The following is a 17,235-nucleotide window of genomic DNA, read 5'->3' on the forward strand; positions in this document are numbered from 1 at the left end:
CTTTGTGATTTGCTGAAACTCTGATCAGCCGCATGATCGCCTAGGACAGGCGAGTTGATCTTGTGCTCCCTCAGATTCTACGGTTGTCGTAACAAATCGTCTGAGTCGGCAAGCTTGCAAGGTAGTGAAACAGCAGTAGAGTCAGACAATATCACATCGTCTGTATCTTCCATGGGGATCTCGTTGATGTGATCTTGATTATGATGTTGAGTACTCTCAGCAGCACTCTCACGTTGACTGCATGGCGCTCTCGAGGTAGCCTCAGCATCGAGAGTTTGTGCTGCTACCTAGGAGCACTACACCCTGGGAAGAGTCGACCATGTTGTCCGTTGCTGCAAGCAGCTCTGCAGGCATACATTTGAGGAAAGAAGCCATCCTGACCGTGAGAAAGTGCGAATGGTCGGCGACATTGCGCACATGTGGACGTGCTGAAGTTCAAGGGGCATAGATGGACCGGACAGCTATATGCGAGGAAAGGGGCGAACTTCACTTCACATGGATCCATCCATGGTAGCCAAAGCACACCACTTCGCACATGGCAGATTACAAGCTGCGTACCTACGTTTCTGACGCATTAAGATCTACCGCTCGGGGCGGGTGCTTGAATGTTGCTTCGCTATGCTTGATGACTGCCGTCTCTAGGACTTCTCGGCTGCTTCGGAGCTGTGATGAGGAGTTGATGCTATCGTGGCCCAGAACATACAAACACTACGACAGGAGTGAGTACGCACACCGGTTCGGCTTAATGGGCAAGACTGGGAGTACAACCATCTCCCATATCCCTTTCGTGGGATTTCATATGATCGTGTCTGTCGGACCGTCCTAGACACAGAGTGGCGGGGCCACGCCCCTCAGGTTGCTTTGGACCTACGTTTAGGAACACTCTACCTTGAGCTCGAGCATAAGCGATTACAGTGGAACGAGGAGATATTTGGTCAGGTCCGATCGGGTGTATTGTATGCGTGTGGGAGTAAGCTGGCTTGGCAGAGATTATTGAGCGAATGCCGACCACTGAATTTCAGTCTTGGCCGCGTCCCTCTTCCCAGGGGCTTCCTTCATGCTTCAGTGTCATCTTGACCACCATCTATGAGCAAGCACACGGCGACCAACATGACGATCGGCGGCCTGGATGGACCTCTATCTCATTCGTCATGGAGAGACAGTAGATAATGTAGCGGGTGCGCGCTCGCCCTGCCCACTCATGCGTTGCTGCTACTGACAACAAGCAGGTCTCTATGCAGGCGTGACAGACTCTGCCCTCACCAACCATGGTGTTGAGCAAACCAAGCGACTGGGCGCGCATTTCGCAAAGGATGGCATCATAGCCACCCATGTGTTCGCAAGCCCTCTTTCGCGTGCCTTCAAGACTGCACAGGCGATTCTGGAAGCGCAGCCTCCCGCAGAGCCTGCCATTGAGATCACGAAAGTCCCAGAGCTGATAGAGCAAGACTTTGGCTACTACGAAAAGAAGGCGTTCCAAGCACGTACAGTCGCTCGAAAGAGTGGAAGAGAAGCTCACCGCGAGCGCCATCTGAATGATCCCGGCTTCGTGGATGTAGAGAGTAAAGAGGCGATGAATAACAGGGCAGACATCTTCTTGGACCAGCATCTCCTGCCACTGGTGGGAAAGATGGATCCACATGGCAAATCAGTTGTCGTCGTCGTGTCCCACGGCATCATACTTTCGCACTTGTGGAGAAGGCTCCTGTTGAAACTCCCACCAAGAAGCGTGACAGTCGCGCCTGAAGTAACATCTGCGAAAGGTAGCATCGTCCTTCAGCATCTCGGAGGGTGGTCCAATACTGGCTACCTTGAGCTTCACTTGACAGAAGAGCCAGAGTATGCACGAGGCGAAAGTGCTCCTGCAACTGCAACTCCATTGCATCCTCCTTCGAGCGGAGACGTGACTAACATAGAAGAATCGGCCTCCGACGTGATGAAGTTGCACAAACACAAGCTGCTTATCGTGTCCGTCGATCGCAAAGATCACCTTGTCGGTCTGAAAAGACAGCGTGGCGGCATCGGCCGTTCCAAACACGACGAGGGGCAGCAGAAGCTCGATGGATTCTTCAAGCGTCAAAGGAAAGGCTGAGCTGTTCAAGAAGCTCTCAAACGGATCCGACCGCTCTCCATAGCCGCGCCTCTCTGGTAAGCACGCATCACCCCTCTTTTTTTCCTTGCCGAATGATGAAAAATCAAAAACACAGACCTGTTCTGAATACCACGTGTGGAGCATCTTTTGATCCAACTGCTGTCTGAAACTCTTCCCACAGTCCCATTAACACTCGAGACGCAACATCAAGCACATACACTAACCGCTGTGTCAGGACCTTTGGCAATATGCTTGCCCAACCAATGGCTTCCACCACATCTAGTAGCATATGCAGACGGCATTGAGCTTGCGAACAGATTGCTACAGAGGAAGCACCAAGGCACAAGCACCATATTTTGCGCCGCCTATGGGAGGAGAAGAGCGTCACTTCATGGAGCGTAGCAGGGTATTGGACGCTCGTGAGAGGCACACTTGCCACTTGCCACTTGTTCACACCTTGATACGTGCTCCGTGATGCCACATGATGTTCATCGATGGCACAGGTCGGCAGCGGTCAGCCTTTCGTACCTACCATCAACGTGCTGCGAATGCGCGCGCGTGGCACACATTGGTGAAGCTACTACTACTACCTAGGTAAGGTAGGTAGGTATACATGTATCGAGAAGCCATGTAGATAGGTACCGTACATGTATACCTATGTAGTCTGTCTGTGTACATGAAACAATGTCGTCAGATGGACTAAGGTACAGCTCAGCATGTTTGTGGCGCTACCAAGGTGAGGAGCGGCTTGTTTGGTGTGTGTTGTACTGTAAACATACCTTACCTCCTAAGGTACCTATGCATGTCTGTGTGGCGCAAGCAGATTAAGTTTATACAAGTGGCTGGGCTGGGTTGGCTGGTCAGCCAGGGACTCAGATAAGGTTTTGGTGGTCGTCTCCACCTCCCACCTCACTTGGACGTCTTTTCTGTCTGTTACCGCCAAGTCCTCACTCTCTGTCCAAGAATTATGGGACTCGCGCTCTGCGGAGGAGAAGAGCAGAGCAGAGAAGAGAAGAGAAGCGAAGCGAAGCGGAGAGAAGGGGAGAGAAGAAACGAGAAGAGATGAGAAGAGAACAGAAGAGAAGCGGCTGTAGCTCCCCGAGAGCAAGCGCGACCCATCACACGTGCGCGACCTGTTTCTTTCACACAGACGCGACGCGACAGTAACTAATGGGAGATAGACCTGCCTCCGCTCCTTGTGCGCCTTGCATCAGTATAATGAAAATGTTGTGCAACGACACACACGCTGCTGGCGGTGAAACCCCGTGTGGCAGGGCAGGCGCGGGTGTAGGCAGCCAGCCACCTCATATTTCCCTCCCTCCACTCTAGCCACCTCCAACTTTTCTTCACATCTCCGTCTTCCACCAACAAACACCTCCTGCTCGTCTATCTTCATCAGCATACCGTCCGTCGCTTCATCATCTCACCGTCGCTGCATCATCACCAGACACCTCCGCCAACATGCGTTACGCCGTTGCCGCTGGCGCCCTCGCGCTCTTCCACCTCGCTGCCGCCGATGCCACCGGTCAGTCTCCCTTCCACCACCACGAACCACTCCTCATCCATCATACTGACATCTCATCACAGTGACCATCACTGAGGTCTCCATCCTCATTCCGTCCGACTGCGTGGCTAGTGAGTGTGATCCGGACACATCTGCCTCCACCTCTCCCTACCCAAGTCTCAATGCCCTCTCGGTGCTGGAATCGGCCTCCCCATATTCATATCCCTCCTCTCCTCCCAATGCCCTCTCCGTCCTACTAAGTGCCCTCACTGTGCCAATCTTAACCACATATCCTGCCTCCGCGTTTCCCCCGTTCACCACCCCTGGCTCCGTGAGCACGGAAAGCTCACAGTTATCCCCTACAGGCCCCACCGTGGCGCCGGTGCCCTTTCCGAGCAGTGGGACTGCTACGACTACCGCCCAGTCTACCTCCGTCGTGGAATCGACTGCAACTGTCACTGGCAGCACCAGCACCAGCACCAGCGTCGCATCGACTGCCGCCACCACCGAAGTGGTACCAACTGCTCCAGGTCCAGTAACCTCCGAGACTCCGTCGCCATCTGCTCCCAGCACCGAGGCCGGTCCAGCGCAGACCACCTTGTCCACCAGCTCCACCGCTGCTACGGGAGGCACCGCTGCCACGACCACGACCACTGGTCCCGCGAGCAGCAACGAAGTCAGCCCAACACAGGCCACTTCCACCAAGGCTCCGCCTGCGACTCAGACCGGAGCCGCCGACGTCAAGAAGCCAGGCGTCGTTGGTCTTGCTGCCATCATGGCGGCCCTCGTCTACATCTGAGCGCATGCGATTGAGGATCGGAGACCCACCCACTCCTTGTCCTTCTTTTCAACGACATTCACGGCTGGACACGAATTTGCATGAGGAACCACACACACACGCAGCGTTGGTGCTAGGGGCGTCACAGGGCGAATGGACGAATGGTATACCCCATTTCGTGCATGGTTAATTAATCACAGGGCAGGGAGCCCAAAAATTTGCATTAAGCGAGGAACAGCAGCAGCCCGGCGAGGCGATGGATGTGTAACTGTAGCTTTGAAAGTAAGGATTGTCCCAACCAAATCGGACACTTCTCGCTTTACATCGTGTCCCCATCGTTTCACAGTGATATCATGTTGTGGTGAGAGCTCTTATTCACAATGCTATCTATACAAATCTGTCGATGTTGAGGATTAGAAAAACAACCGCAGCCGGTGCGGGTCCACACTGCCCGTTGCGTGTATGTGGATCAGGTCAGATCAATATGTACTCTCCATCCACGCGATCCATGGCCTTGCGCCATCGAAAGGCCTGTCCATAACGTCCCGTACGTCCTGCTGCAGAATCTCTCCTGCGAGCCTTGATCTCAGCAGCCTCCATGCCTTGCACGTTGTTGCCCACCTCTTTCCACACCTTTTCCAGCACATCCAAGCCCGAGATGTTATTCCAGAATCCACTTTCCTTTTGCACTTCGACACAGCGTGCACGAATGATGTTGCGATGGCCCTCATCCACACACTCGGTGCCCACGATGAACAGGGGCCACAGCAGGAATTTGTTGACGCAGGACGTGATTTCCAGCGCGGTGATGTGAAAGAGCGCATTGGACACGTACTTTTGAAAGTTGGGGTGGGAGGAAGGCAGGAGAGGGGAGCCCAGACGCTCCGTGTACAGGAGTGCAGAGTAGCGGAATGATTCGTTGATGTGCAGCATGTCTCGCTGACCGAGCTCGACTTCACGACTGTTGGTGCCGTCCGGTGGCGCTGTGGCCCGAGCACCCGTCGGGTCCATTTGCCACGCTTGGAGACGAGCGCGAACGTCGTTCCATTCGGCCCAGAACTCGGCGCGTCCATCAAGCTGCGCAGTCGGTCCGTGGTAATTGCCCTCATCGGGCGATCCAGACATCTCGTCGTCAGACGACATGGTCGGCGTCGCCCATCCATTGCCATCGAGAGAGTCGTAATTGATCATATCAACGGACTGGGAGGCTCCGTGCCTCCTGCGTAGTGGCGCATGGCGCGCATTGTGTGAGGTATGTGGCCATGGCATGTTACTCTGAGGACGGACCGGCCGGCCTTGTGAAAGAAGATTGAGCCGGCCCAGCCTGGCAATGAGCTTGAAGAGACGGCCGTCACAGCCGGAGAAGTGCTCGAGCGCTCCCAGGTTGGAAGAGAAGTCCAGCATGTCCAGGGACTCGCCCGTGATCTGCATCTCGCGATCGTTCACGGCCGAAGTCATGACATCGAACCAAATGAAGAACATCTCCACCCAGTTGGTGAAGTCGGACTGACCACTTGGGCTTCGCAATGATAGCAGCTTCTGTACGCCAGCCAGCTGGGTTTTGAACTTGCTGAAGCCGGAATCGCACACGTGGAACAGACAGAGGATGAGTAGTGTCGCAATCACCGAGTCATCCTGTGCCGCTCGCGAATCGGTCAATTGCATGTTGAGCATATCGATGGACATTTGCTTGTAGCAGGTCTCTTCTGCACTGGCTTCATTCTGTTCCCTTGGCTTGGCACTGCCATCGAATGCGTCCGTGATCTCGTCAAAAAAAGCCATTTGCTTTGGAGGAGGTTGCTTCCTCATTCTGATGTTGTTCATGGCGAGGGCAGCAATGGCATTCTGCAGTCCCTCATTGTGCACTGCCAGCTGTAGTATATGCTTCCTATAGGGATTCTCTGGTCCATCGAAAGCGATCAAGTAGGGACAGATATGACGATCATAGTACTCCATCAAGCATTGCATGCGAGGACTCATGGCGAAGAAGGGGCTGCTCCATCGCGCATCAAAGATGGATAGCTGAGTATGGTTGGTGTCTTCCTCTTCTTCATGGAGGTTGAAGTCGAGTGAGTCAAAGGGGTTGTGCTTTGTGAATAGAGGATCCGCCATGGGACTGAACAGGGTCTCATCCTGGTAGACAGGGCTTGTGCTGTACTGTGGCGTCTCCGTCGGCGTAATATTCATCTGACCATAAGAGTCTGTGCTCTGTATGGATTCCATGCTAGAACTCATGTAATCTCCATATGATCCCACAGACGAAGTGTTGAAGTTCGAGCCCAGACTCTCAATGGAACTGCTGAGAGGCTGACTCGTGTAGGATGCAGATGTCCCTGGTGGATAAGAGTCGCTGTAGGCGATCGATCCCGGGGTGACCGGGTACTCCATGCCCCAATTGAAACCATGATCCATGTACGAATCGCAGGAACTGGCAGAGTTGGGAGTGCCAAGCGCATCGTACTGCGGCCCCAACCCGGCGGTGGGGATGCGCTGAAGAGAGTGCTGACGGAGCGGGGTTGGTCTGTGGTTGCCGTAGTCATTGAACTGCCAGCCCTGCTGTCCGGCGTTGATGGTGGGCAGCGATGGCTGGAAGGCAGGAAGCGATGTCGTCGTCGCTGGCGGCATCGAAGTCACCGTGGACTGCTGATAACTCGGGTGCTGGCCCGCGCCAGTATTGGTTCGAGGAATGTCCACAGCGCCAGCAGTCTTGGCCTGCCTGACGGGACTCTTGCGCAGGAGAAGGTCATCGTGATGCTGATGAGCAGCAGTAGTCGTGGCGATGGAGGTCGTCGTGGTTGATTTGTTGTTGTTGTTGTTGGTGTTATTGTTATTGCTGTGATCCCCAGTTCTGCCGGTGACTGGGCACGAAAGGCCCCGAAGCTTGCCTCGACTGGCCACGCCCACGCCCCATGTCAGCGTGGTTTTATAGCCCGAACACTCCTTGCCAATCTCTATACAAGAGGTGCAATAGGGTCTCTTGCGATCGCAGGGGACGGCCCTTTTGCGGCACGTGAAGCAATCATCGGTCGCGCCACTGGTCGCCGTCCTACGCCGTCTCTTTCTGGGGGGCGGAGGAGATCGTGTGGCGCTGAGGACAGGATCATGGGGGGACGTCATCTTCGCTGCTGTCTTGGTGGCACACGGATTCGCGTCGTACGCGTCGGCTTCGGAGAGACACACTCGGTAAACCACACGCTCTCCCGTATGCAACCACGCACCGTCTTCAGATATGGGAAAGAGATGGGGAGGGAGGTGGGAGGGAGGGAGAGTCGAGTGGAGGCGGAAGCAGGAGAGTGATGGGGAGGGGGGAGAGGAAGAGGAAGTGGGCGTGCGGTGGAGGGACAGCAGGTTTCTTTTAGACGGACGGAATAATAGCAGCAGAAGAAGCAAAAGAGCAACTCAGTAGCGATACATAAGGCTATACTGCTGCTGCCGAAGGTACACTATGTATGCTACGCTCGCTACGCTACGGTCGCTACCTTTACCCACCCACCACCCTACGCTACCCCTACAGTACCCTCCGCGCGCTACTCTGCCCTGCGCTGCGCTGCTATATGAGAAAGGCGATCACCGCCCGCTCGCCCAGCGCCATATTCGCAGGCAATGTCTCCTGAGCGTGCTGCTACCTGAGCGCCGGACTCTCGAGAATGGCGGTACTGTATACAGTAGGGGTAAGGTACATGTGCCTGCCCGTGTGTCCAATTCTTGGCTCGACTGCGGCTTGTGAGTAGCGGAGGCGTGGGCAGTGGACAGTGGGCAGAGTGGGCAGCATGACGGCGATCCCGACCCCTGTCCGGCCAATGATGGATTGATAATGCTATGCACCAGATGCGCGAGCGGGCGCGCGCGCTCGAACGGCCATCACTTCACTTCCGTCGTTGCTTATCTCTGTCTCTGTGTCTCTCTCTCCATCTCCATCTCCCTCCCGCCCGCTCCCTCTCTTTCTGGCTGTGGGTGTGTCTGTGCCGCGGCTTCTGCAGTCCCTCTCCAGGAGCGCCCTTTCGGAGACCCGCCCAGTAGTCCCAGCCTCAGCCGCGCACTAGTGACGCCTGGCTAAGGTAGATAGTTTCTACTGATACTGTATACAGTACTATACCGCATATACAGACGTGGGCAATAGGACAGATGATGCAGACGCAGCCGGCCGGCCTGAGACCTAGCTGTGTCAATCATCGTGGCTGAGTATTGTGTGTGTATGTGTGTGTGTGAGTGTGAGTGAGTGAGGGTGTGAGTGAGGGAGGTAGGAAGGGAGAGTGTGTGTGTGTGTGTATTGTGCGTCGGTGGATGCACAACAGCCACGCCCTGCCGCCCTCCCGCCCGCACGCCCGCACCACTCCCCTTCCTTTTGCTAGTGAGGGAGGGAGTGAGAGCCTGAGAGGGAGAGAGAGCACCGAGCACCGCCACGCTTTGCACATGTGAGGTAGTCATGGATAGGCACTAGTGCAGTGATGCGACCTCCACCGACATGAAGTACTACTATACAGCAAACTAAAAGGTATAGCTGTAGTATTGAAGTAGGTAATGCTCGTGGTCAACTCCCGTCCCGCGTCACGTCACGTCACGAGACGAGCGCATGATGGGTACAATTACCTTAGTCCCAATAAAGGTCATGTACACATTGTATACAGTGTACAGTAAGTCGAGTCGAGCCTAAAGAGAACCACAGTCGACATACCCCGCAGACCCGCAGGCTATTCCTGTATCACATGCAGGTTGGCGCGGCTGGTCGCCAACGCCAGCCACGAAGCGCTCATAGGTGCCACGGAGCACCGCTCGAAGGGCGATGGCCTGTGCCGAGTGAGCCGACCATCCAAGAGACATCTCCGTGCCTGCAGTTGGCCTTACAGTAGTCGCTGCAGAACCAAGATTCTTCCGTCCAGGGGGAAGGCTTCGAGTCCGAGAGCTAGAGGTGCACGCCCCTGTATATTAAATAATTCGAGAAGGTAGGTAGGTGCCAACCTGCCAACGGACACTTTTAATAAGCCACTGATAAGGCTAACGTACGTACCTGTACCTGTAGGAGGTAGTCGAAGAGGGTGACCCACGCTTGAAGTACCCCCCATAGTGATGAGCGAGCGAGCGAGCGAGCGACGAACACCCCATTCCACGTTCAGTCCAATGTCTCGGGGCTAGAACAATGCCTAATGGACACCATCCCATTGCAATCGGTATGCGCCGAGCGGATCCAGATCCATTTCTTGCGAAGCTAAGGTCGACAAGTCCCGCTCGTGAACTGCTGGCAACCACTACCATGTACTGGCCAGGAGTGACGACTGACAATTCCTCCACAAATCACACCTGAAGCTGCTGATAACATTGCGCTCGACGCAAGACATGGTGACGATCATCCCACCTGCTAGAGACGCAAAGCTGGAACACTGCACCTCTAGCTGAAAGTGATAGGCGAAGTCCAGGACTCCAGGTATTGCACAGGTCTCTTTAATTCCTGCACACAATAAATACCTACCCAAGATGTGCAAGGGAGGTGAATAAAGCGGTGTGGTATGTAGGTAGGTAGCGAGAGATACAATGTACAGCAAAGAGGTACCATCTACATTGTACATACAGCTCGGGAGTTCGTTATCGGAGAAGAAATCAAGTGCCGCGTCCTGCAGGCGGAAATCTATCACAGATGTCTTCTAGAAGAAAATGGAAGGCACAGTGAGGGTAGTATACATGTAGTAGTGGGAGATGGATGCGTGTATATCCCAGGAGGTACAGCAGTAGTAGCAGCAGCACAAAGTCGACAATCCACATTGCCAAGATACATCTTATGCCTAAATTCTACCTTCTACCTACCTGTAGGTACCTAGAGGTCAGGTAGGTAGGGTACTGCCGGGTGTAGGTATTCCAGGTGAACTTCCAACTGGCAGTCTGGAACTCACTGGGCAGTCAGATAGCATTAATGACATCGAAATTACGCAACTGTTCTTCTAGCTATCAAGAGCGGTAAGTGTCCTGCTGTTGTCTGTTGTTCCTGCCAACTGCTATCTACTTACATTAGTAACATTACTTCACCGACCCACTGCACAAAAGAGAAAAGAGTACCCACGCACCCACCCTATTTATAGTCCCAGGTTGCCGAATGCTGAGCAATGGCTCAATCTGGATAGTAAGCTCAGGTATGTACGTAGATCAATCATCAACTCGGCCTTTTGTCTTCTTTACCTCCAAGGTATGTACCGTGTACCTACGAACCTAACAACCAACCTACCAACTAACCTACCAACTAACCTACCAACTAACCAACCTGTACATCTCCCTCTCTCCCTCTATATTTCCCCCCTACAGGCATTGAATGTCCGTCTGTCCGTCCGTCCGACCGACCGACCGACCAAGCCCCCCCGGCTAGTAGTCCTCCGGAGCCTTTCCCGCGGGCAATGACTAGAACGAAAATACTCTAACCGAAAAGGAGAAAAAAGAAGAAAAAGAAACCCCCCTCTCAAAAAAAAAGACCTCAACAAAAGACAAAAAGAAAATCAAAAACAAAAAGAAAAAGAAAAAGAAAAAGTGGCGAATTAATCCGGCCGAAAAGGATTCCGAAGTTTTTGCTCTCACTGTCACACTTACACATTTGGGAAATGGACATGGGAAAAAAAGGAACTGGAAAAATGAGAAACGCCGTCTGCGGAAGACCAAGGAAAATTCCTCCGGCACCTCAAGGAAAGAATTGAGCAAGGGAGGGAGGTACCTACTGGGTAATAGGTACCTGAGTCACTATGATTTGGAGAACAAAAGGGAAAAGGAGAAAAACATACACGATACCTAGGTAGGTATTGTCTTCTTCTGCAGGGGTCCAATAACAATAAAAATCAATCAGTCCGGTAGCTACATGTAGAAAATGTGGCAATTTGTTTTCCACATCTAGAACTTCTCCTGTGCTGGTCGCATGTCAAGCTCGTGAGTCCTAAGCCAGGGTGTTAGTGCAAGGAAAGCACGAGAGAGAAAGAAAGAACTTACCACAACGTCGGATGTTGATTATGAAGATACAGATAAGTCTCTCCCACCGCCTCAGCAGCAATATGTTTCCCACTCTGAACCTCGGGAGTATCGGCAGAAGCGTCTAGACAGATTTGCGTAAGCGAACACATCACATGAGTATGTGGTATGAGTGATGAGTGATGAGTGATGAGTGTAAGAGTAGCAGACAGACATACCTGCAATACGGCCATTGGCTATCGTATGAACGACGTGCACGCCTCGAGCGCTCATCTCTCGTGCGAGAGCTTGGGCGAGTTGTCTCACACTACCACGAGATGCGCCATAGCTGCCATATTCGGCGTTGCATCGTAGAGCACCCTTTGGACACCCCAGTCATTACTTGGTAATTCGCTCAAGATGATCATCATCATCTGGAAGTGGACTTACGAGCGTTCCAGTAAAGATCAACGTTCCCTTCTTCTCGCCTCCTTCCGCCAACGTCTTTTCCCCATGGTGTTCAAACATGAGCTTGAGGGCTTCTTGGGAAAACACCACAGCACCTCCAACATCTGTCGAACATTTTTTGTTAGCGACTCATACATCACACCCACCATGAAAGTCACGCAAGTCACAAACTTACAATCCTCCAAAGTCTCCATAAACCCCTCCACCGTCTCCTCCATAAACGGCTTCTTGGCACTATTCTTAATCGAAAACACCGCCAAATCCAACTTCAACCCTTGAAAAGACTTGTGATTTCGAATCTCCCCAAACGTCTTTCGAAGCTGCTCAGGAGAAGTATCCGTGGGAAAAGTCTCCAACACGGCTCCCGGGTTCGACGATCGCAGAGAAGTGGCCAGCTCCGTCAAGGGCTCTGGGCGGCGAGCGAGGAGGGCCACGGCCATGTTGCCCTGGCTGCGAGAGGAGAGGACGCGGGCGATGCCTGCGCCTGTGGTCGGTCCGGCTCCGAGGATGATGGCGAGGCCTGTGAATTTCCGGAAGAGCGAGAGAGAGAGAGAATTGATTAGCTTTGTTGTTTTTACTTTATTTTAATGTTTTTTTATTCTCATCGAGAGGAGAGAGGATCTCTCGATACAGTGATCTTCTTGCAGAACATGTCGGTCGAGTGAGATTCATACCTTTGGGTGCCATGATGATTGATGTGATGTTGGGAAGTGAATGCTAGAAAGGTCGTGCGTGGTAGAAAAGAGTTCATGTACTCATCTCCTACCTCCACTGTGCCTCCTAGGTAGGTAATGTACCTCCTAGGTACATGTAGTTGACGTCAGATCTGTAGCGGTCGCGTTTTTCGTTTAAACGGCTTGACATCACTGCCATATGATCAGCAGAGGTAGGAGGTAGGAGGCAGAAACATACGCCATAGCAGCATACCATGCGGCTCCAAGTCGAGCGGGCAGCACTCGGCTTATTCCTGCTTGCTCTACCTCCTACAGTCCCATATCCTTGCCCACAAAGACCACATAGAAAATATCCGCGAGAAGCCAAGGAGCTCCTCGCCTTCAGGAAGCGTGTACGTTGATGAAACAGGAAATGTGTGTGTGTGCAAATGATGTGCTCAGAGGCATGGAATATTTAGTATAGGATCTGTGTACATAGGTACGGACTGAGAGATGCTTCCCACAGCGTCATCTCTATTGCGTGGGACCTGAGCGATCTTACTCCTTTTGTACCATATTCGTGATTTCGTCAACTCTTGCGTTGGTGTTTCGCTTGGAATTCCCTTGCTTCCGTGGCGTTACCGTCCTAAGCTTTTTGCTCACCATTCGTGACTGCAGGCGCGGAGATGCCATTGGGAGGCTTCGGACTGTTTCTTCGGCTCTCCTGTTTCGTGACCGATCGCTTCTCTTCGTCGCCGCTATCATCGTAGTTCTCGTCCACATCCATCTTTCGTGCCGCAGGCTCCAGAGGCTGGGCAGGCGCAGACACAGGTGGTGGCGGAGGTGGAGGAGGGGCCCGATGCTCTTCTTGAGGGGGCGCAGAAGTGCGTGGCGATCTTTGGGTGATCGATTGCATTGGAGGCAAAGAGGGAGGATGGTGCGCGGCTTCTGATGGATTGTATGCAGACATGGGCCGCGGCTCATCAATGCGGCGCAGCTCAGAAGGACTTCGATGTGGCGGAGTGGCCATTTTGGCAGGTGGCGAAGGCCGATGCATCTTGATCTCATCCAGCCGTGACCTACTGTCTTCTGCCATGGGCTTCTTAGCCGCGCCAGGGTTCGGGTCATCCTCCCACTCTCGGAGTCGTTTCGGGGCCGTGCTTCCCGGTCTATCTTCGCGTTCACGCGCGGCAGCGTCAGCAGCGGTCTGCGCTGATGATGGTGGGGGCGCGCCATTAGCGATGCTAGGGGTCGCAGCACTCGGATTGTGCTCGAATGGCGTCCTTGGTGGACCAAAGTGACTGGCGCTGGGCGATGGCGCAGGATTGTTGATGAGAGGCCTAATCTCTGGTTGCACTTCTTGCTGGCGAGCGTATGGTGGCAAATTGTGAAGCGTAGACGTAGGTGGCATACCGTTAGAGTGTGGCGGCAGTGGGCCATTCGATGGATGGGACATGAATGGTGGTCGCTGAGGTTCCTGTGGCTGCGAGAGTGGCCCATGATGTGCAGAAGGACCATGCTGCTGCTGCTGCTGCTGCTGCTGATGTTGTTGTTGTTGTTGTTGCTGCTGCTGCTGCTGCTGTTGTTGCTGCTGCTGCTGTTGCTGCTGCTGGGCCTGGTGCGAGAGGCCTGGCTGAAATGGTGCTGGAGTGGGGTGCTGGACCTTCGGTGATGGCGACAAGCCTCGGTGTGCAGGTGGTGGTGGCCGCTGCGGCTGCAGCTGAGGCTGCTGGTCTTGATACTGCCTGGAAGGAGGCGGGCTTTGCTGCCGGAGGGGCTGAGGTTGCTGCTGCTGTTGCTGCTGTGGACCATTCGGAAGGCCTTGCGGAAGACCCTGTGGAGGAGGGCCCTGCATAGGACCTTGTTGTGAGCCTTGCTGCTGTGGCTGCTGTGGTGGGAGGCGGTCCCGCTGTTCATATGGATTCAATGGCTGAGGCTGCATCTGAGGATTTTGCAAATCTGCCAAGCGATTGCCTCCCCAATTGTTCCCTGCGGCGAGAGGAGGCGGTGCAGGACCGGGAGGCGGAGGGTTCTGCGAGTGTGCACCCCATTGGGGACCAGGGGGCCCACCTCCTAGGGCGCCAGGCTGATAGGCTTGTGGGTGGACGTCTTGGGGCAGGGGCGCACCTCCCTGGTTAGGTAGGCCGTTGGTTGGCTGGCCCTTGAGGAGAGCAAGTCGAGCTTTGATATGCACGTTGGTTGGATCAAGATCGGCTGCTCGGGTGTACGCGTCTAGAGCATCGCTTGTTTGGTTGTTGCAAGACTCATACTAGCAAGGCGTCAGCTTCATATATCGCCAGAACAGCACGACACGCGCAGGCTTACCAAAGTTCCGAGATCGTACCAGACTTCGGAGATGTTCGGATTCAGTCTGATAGCCCGAGAGTACGCATCAAGGGCATCTCGGTATTGGTTGATCTGATAGTAGAGAACACCAATCGAGCACCAGAAGGTTGGGTTGCGACCATCACGATAGACAGCTTGTTGATAAGCTTCGTAGGCCTTGGGGTATTTCTGCTGCGACATGTAACATCTGCCCAACAAGTACCAGCTTTGTGCATCGGTTTGGTCTGCATCGTGTCAGCCGTGTAATGCGACAGGCACAAGCGAATGTTACCACTTACCAGATGCGACTGATTTTTCGAGATACTCTATAGCCTGCTCTTGGCTGGTGAAGCTGCTGCTCTGTTGATGATGCAGCCAACCTAGTTGTTGCAAAACCTTGGCATGGTTGGGGTCACGCTCGAGCACTCGAGTATAAGCAGCTTTGGCCGAGTCGTACTGTGTTTGTATGTATCAGCAAACAGATATACACGATCATCGCGAAGCCCCACTTACATCTTTCTGTTGTTCGTGGACATGACCAATCTGGAACCAGATGTCTTCCTCACTCAAAGGACGAGGAGGATCGTCGACAATGTACCGGAAGCACTTGGGGGCTAGTCAGCATGAGAAACAGAAGCATGCAGCGTTTCACGCTTACCTCCAAGCTCTGGGAGAACTTCTGCTGCTGCTTGTATATAATTCCCAGTCTGAAATAGATCTCATTTGCTTTTTCGAACCCCGGCTCCATTCGCATGACCTGGGAGAAAGCCTCCTCTGCGTGCTCCAAGCTACCGTATCGATCATAGAGGATTCCTATGCCATACCACAATTTGGGTTCCTTGGGATCTGGCAAATGATACAACGCTTGCTGATATGCAGAATATGCCTGCTGGAGGTCGTCCATCATAAGATAGCAATGACCCAGACTGGACCAGACCTCACCATTAGTGGGCTCTACCTTGAGGATCGTTCTAAGATACTCGACGGCAGCGGTGAACTGATCCTTTGAGCGCAGGATGCATGAGATGGCCAACATGGCCGGCACAGACCATTGGTTGAAGTTCATGGCACGCTCATACGCCTGTGTCGCACCGTCGAGCTCACCCATGACCTCCGACAGGTTGCCCAGTTGCAACCATACCGACTCGTTGGTTAACCGCAGGTATTCGGCAGCCGTCTTGCCCGGCGGGATCTGCTGCTGGACGATGGGCCCAGAAGGGGGAGCAGGCGGAGGAGGCGGAGCTCGCGCAGGGCCACCGCCTCCATAGTGATGTTGTTGATGCGGCAATGGGCCCGTCGGGGATTGTTGAGCAGCCATCGTGGCAGGCGGAGGAGGGAGCTGAGAGAACAGGAGCAAGGTCAGCGGGTAAATGGGAGCGGTGCGGAGAAACAGAGCGGTTCTACGAACATGTGACGTTCAGCTCCGCGAACGGGCAGTCGCGCAGTCGCGCAGTCCGTCGGCTGTGGACGGACGAATGGTTATGAGGAGAGTAGGAGCGCTGTCCCGCAACGACGGTGGTGCATGCACGATCGAAGTGGAAATGCTTATGTGCACGGCGGTGAGAGCCACGGGCCCGACGCAGCGCGTAGAGGACTACCACCGATAGACCGAGCGTGAGCTGCGGAGGGCGCTTCAGTGGAGGAGAGCGGAGCGGAGCGGAGGGGAGGGGAGGGGAGGGGTGGGTGGTGAGAGGAGAGAGAGAGAGGGTGAGAGGGAGAGATGGGGAGAGAGAGAGAGTGAGAGGAGAGAGGCGGAGGGAAAGGCAGCAGGAGAGAGAGAACGAGCGAGGAAGCGACAGCGAAGAGGAATCGCGACAGCGAAGAGGCGAGGCGGATGCCGATGCGACGTGTGCTCTGCCCGTGGGTAAGGGTTGGTTTACAGAGAACAGACAAGGGAGGAGACACTCAGAGATGCGGGTCGCCTGTGGCGCTGGGCGCTAATGCAGCGCGTGCATGGCGGGATCGGGCCCACCCATGTCGCTCCACTGCGATGTGCTCGATACCTAAGATAGAGGGCTGAGACCGAGGGCTGGGGCAGAGACGCTGGCCACAGGCAGAAGAATCATGTGCCGTGTGTGCCTGTCCTCGCGCATCGCCAGCACTGTCTTTCGTAGGAGTACATAATATTAGGTATTATTCTTCTTCTTACTACAGGTACCTTATGATAATGATGATGATGATGATCATTTGTGATGTCTTGTTCCTATTCGGAATAAAGTACTGATACAACTGAAAGAGACCCAAGGGGGCACAGACACTACTCACGGTGTGCTGGCACAGGAGCGTTTTACCGAACCAGACTTTGTCCATGATCCCGGCTCTAGATACTGTATGAGATGAGAGGGAGAGAGAGAGAAGGGGAGCGAGAAGGGGAGAGGGAGAGAGGTCGGGCATGGTCATGGCACTCCGCAGACTGCCAGTCTGCATGTCGGAACCACGCTAATGCCGTGAGACCGACACCGAAAAAAGCCAGACGTGGTTCCACGAGCTGGGTGAC

At 54.1% G+C, this 17,235-nt stretch overlaps 6 protein-coding genes across 6 annotated transcripts; 2 read left to right on the top strand and 4 right to left on the bottom strand.

Annotated features, from left to right (window-relative positions):
- The first annotated feature begins 1,089 nt into the window (after positions 1-1,089).
- On the top strand, positions 1,090-2,825 carry SEPMUDRAFT_57937 (phosphoglycerate mutase-like protein). The gene is made up of 3 exons (XM_016909454.1): positions 1,090-1,178; positions 1,230-2,148; positions 2,328-2,825. Exons 1-2 carry the CDS (start codon positions 1,130-1,132, stop codon positions 2,090-2,092), a joined length of 912 nt encoding a protein of 303 aa, XP_016765598.1. The 5' UTR covers positions 1,090-1,129; the 3' UTR covers positions 2,093-2,148; positions 2,328-2,825.
- Positions 2,826-3,044: 219 nt separating this feature from the next.
- On the top strand, positions 3,045-4,678 carry SEPMUDRAFT_146497 (uncharacterized protein). Its single transcript, XM_016903691.1, has 4 exons — positions 3,045-3,216; positions 3,274-3,617; positions 3,680-3,727; positions 3,962-4,678. Exons 2-4 carry the CDS (start codon positions 3,554-3,556, stop codon positions 4,393-4,395), a joined length of 546 nt encoding a protein of 181 aa, XP_016765599.1. The 5' UTR covers positions 3,045-3,216; positions 3,274-3,553; the 3' UTR covers positions 4,396-4,678.
- A 170-nt stretch (positions 4,679-4,848) lies between these two features.
- SEPMUDRAFT_17793 (uncharacterized protein) lies at positions 4,849-7,446 on the bottom strand (the record flags this gene model as incomplete). Its single annotated transcript, XM_016908297.2, has 2 exons — positions 4,849-6,927; positions 7,096-7,446. Coding segments are annotated over 2 exons (2,430 nt in total), but the record flags the coding sequence as incomplete, so codon positions are not given.
- Positions 7,447-8,862: 1,416 nt separating this feature from the next.
- Positions 8,863-10,384, bottom strand: SEPMUDRAFT_104728 (uncharacterized protein; the record flags this gene model as incomplete). The annotated part of the gene is made up of 7 exons (XM_016900551.1): positions 8,863-8,875; positions 9,050-9,262; positions 9,379-9,503; positions 9,673-9,764; positions 9,842-9,983; positions 10,174-10,258; positions 10,374-10,384. The coding sequence occupies 7 exons, from the start codon at positions 10,382-10,384 to the stop codon at positions 8,863-8,865; spliced, it is 681 nt and encodes a 226-aa protein (XP_016765601.1).
- Positions 10,385-10,885: 501 nt separating this feature from the next.
- Positions 10,886-16,423, bottom strand: SEPMUDRAFT_146499 (TPR-like protein). Its single transcript, XM_016903692.1, has 12 exons — positions 16,147-16,423; positions 15,397-16,077; positions 15,252-15,344; positions 15,038-15,194; positions 14,739-14,983; positions 12,688-14,682; positions 12,435-12,626; positions 11,936-12,280; positions 11,743-11,864; positions 11,532-11,673; positions 11,335-11,437; positions 10,886-11,281 (listed from the first exon to the last, which is right to left on the bottom strand). The coding sequence occupies exons 2-6, from the start codon at positions 16,054-16,056 to the stop codon at positions 13,060-13,062; spliced, it is 2,778 nt and encodes a 925-aa protein (XP_016765602.1). The 5' UTR covers positions 16,057-16,077; positions 16,147-16,423; the 3' UTR covers positions 10,886-11,281; positions 11,335-11,437; positions 11,532-11,673; positions 11,743-11,864; positions 11,936-12,280; positions 12,435-12,626; positions 12,688-13,059.
- On the bottom strand, positions 11,239-12,447 carry SEPMUDRAFT_138162 (NAD(P)-binding protein; the record flags this gene model as incomplete). Its single annotated transcript, XM_016902866.1, has 6 exons — positions 11,239-11,281; positions 11,335-11,437; positions 11,532-11,673; positions 11,743-11,864; positions 11,936-12,280; positions 12,435-12,447. 6 exons carry the CDS (start codon positions 12,445-12,447, stop codon positions 11,239-11,241), a joined length of 768 nt encoding a protein of 255 aa, XP_016765603.1.
- Positions 16,424-17,235: the final 812 nt, after the last annotated feature.

The sequence above is a fragment of the Sphaerulina musiva genome (assembly GCF_000320565.1).
Source record: "Sphaerulina musiva SO2202 unplaced genomic scaffold SEPMUscaffold_1, whole genome shotgun sequence".
Classification (NCBI taxonomy): Eukaryota; Fungi; Ascomycota; class Dothideomycetes; order Mycosphaerellales; family Mycosphaerellaceae; genus Sphaerulina; species Sphaerulina musiva.

Bases quoted from the DNA above. Each gene is read 5' to 3' on its own strand.
- SEPMUDRAFT_57937 (XM_016909454.1), top strand. From the start codon at position 1,130: ATGGACCTCTATCTCATTCGTCATGGAGAGACAGTAGATAATGTAGCG. The intron at 1,179-1,229 runs GTGCGCGCTCGC...GACAACAAGCAG, and splicing joins GACAGTAGATAATGTAGCGG to GTCTCTATGCAGGCGTGACA.
- SEPMUDRAFT_146497 (XM_016903691.1), top strand. From the start codon at position 3,554: ATGCGTTACGCCGTTGCCGCTGGCGCCCTCGCGCTCTTCCACCTCGCT. The intron at 3,618-3,679 runs GTCAGTCTCCCT...ATCTCATCACAG, and splicing joins CGCTGCCGCCGATGCCACCG to TGACCATCACTGAGGTCTCC. The intron at 3,728-3,961 runs GTGAGTGTGATC...TATCCCCTACAG, and splicing joins TCCGTCCGACTGCGTGGCTA to GCCCCACCGTGGCGCCGGTG.
- SEPMUDRAFT_146499 (XM_016903692.1), bottom strand. From the start codon at position 16,056: ATGGCTGCTCAACAATCCCCGACGGGCCCATTGCCGCATCAACAACAT. The intron at 15,345-15,396 runs GTAAGCGTGAAA...CTAGCCCCCAAG, and splicing joins AGTTCTCCCAGAGCTTGGAG to TGCTTCCGGTACATTGTCGA. The intron at 15,195-15,251 runs GTAAGTGGGGCT...ATACAAACACAG, and splicing joins TCCACGAACAACAGAAAGAT to TACGACTCGGCCAAAGCTGC.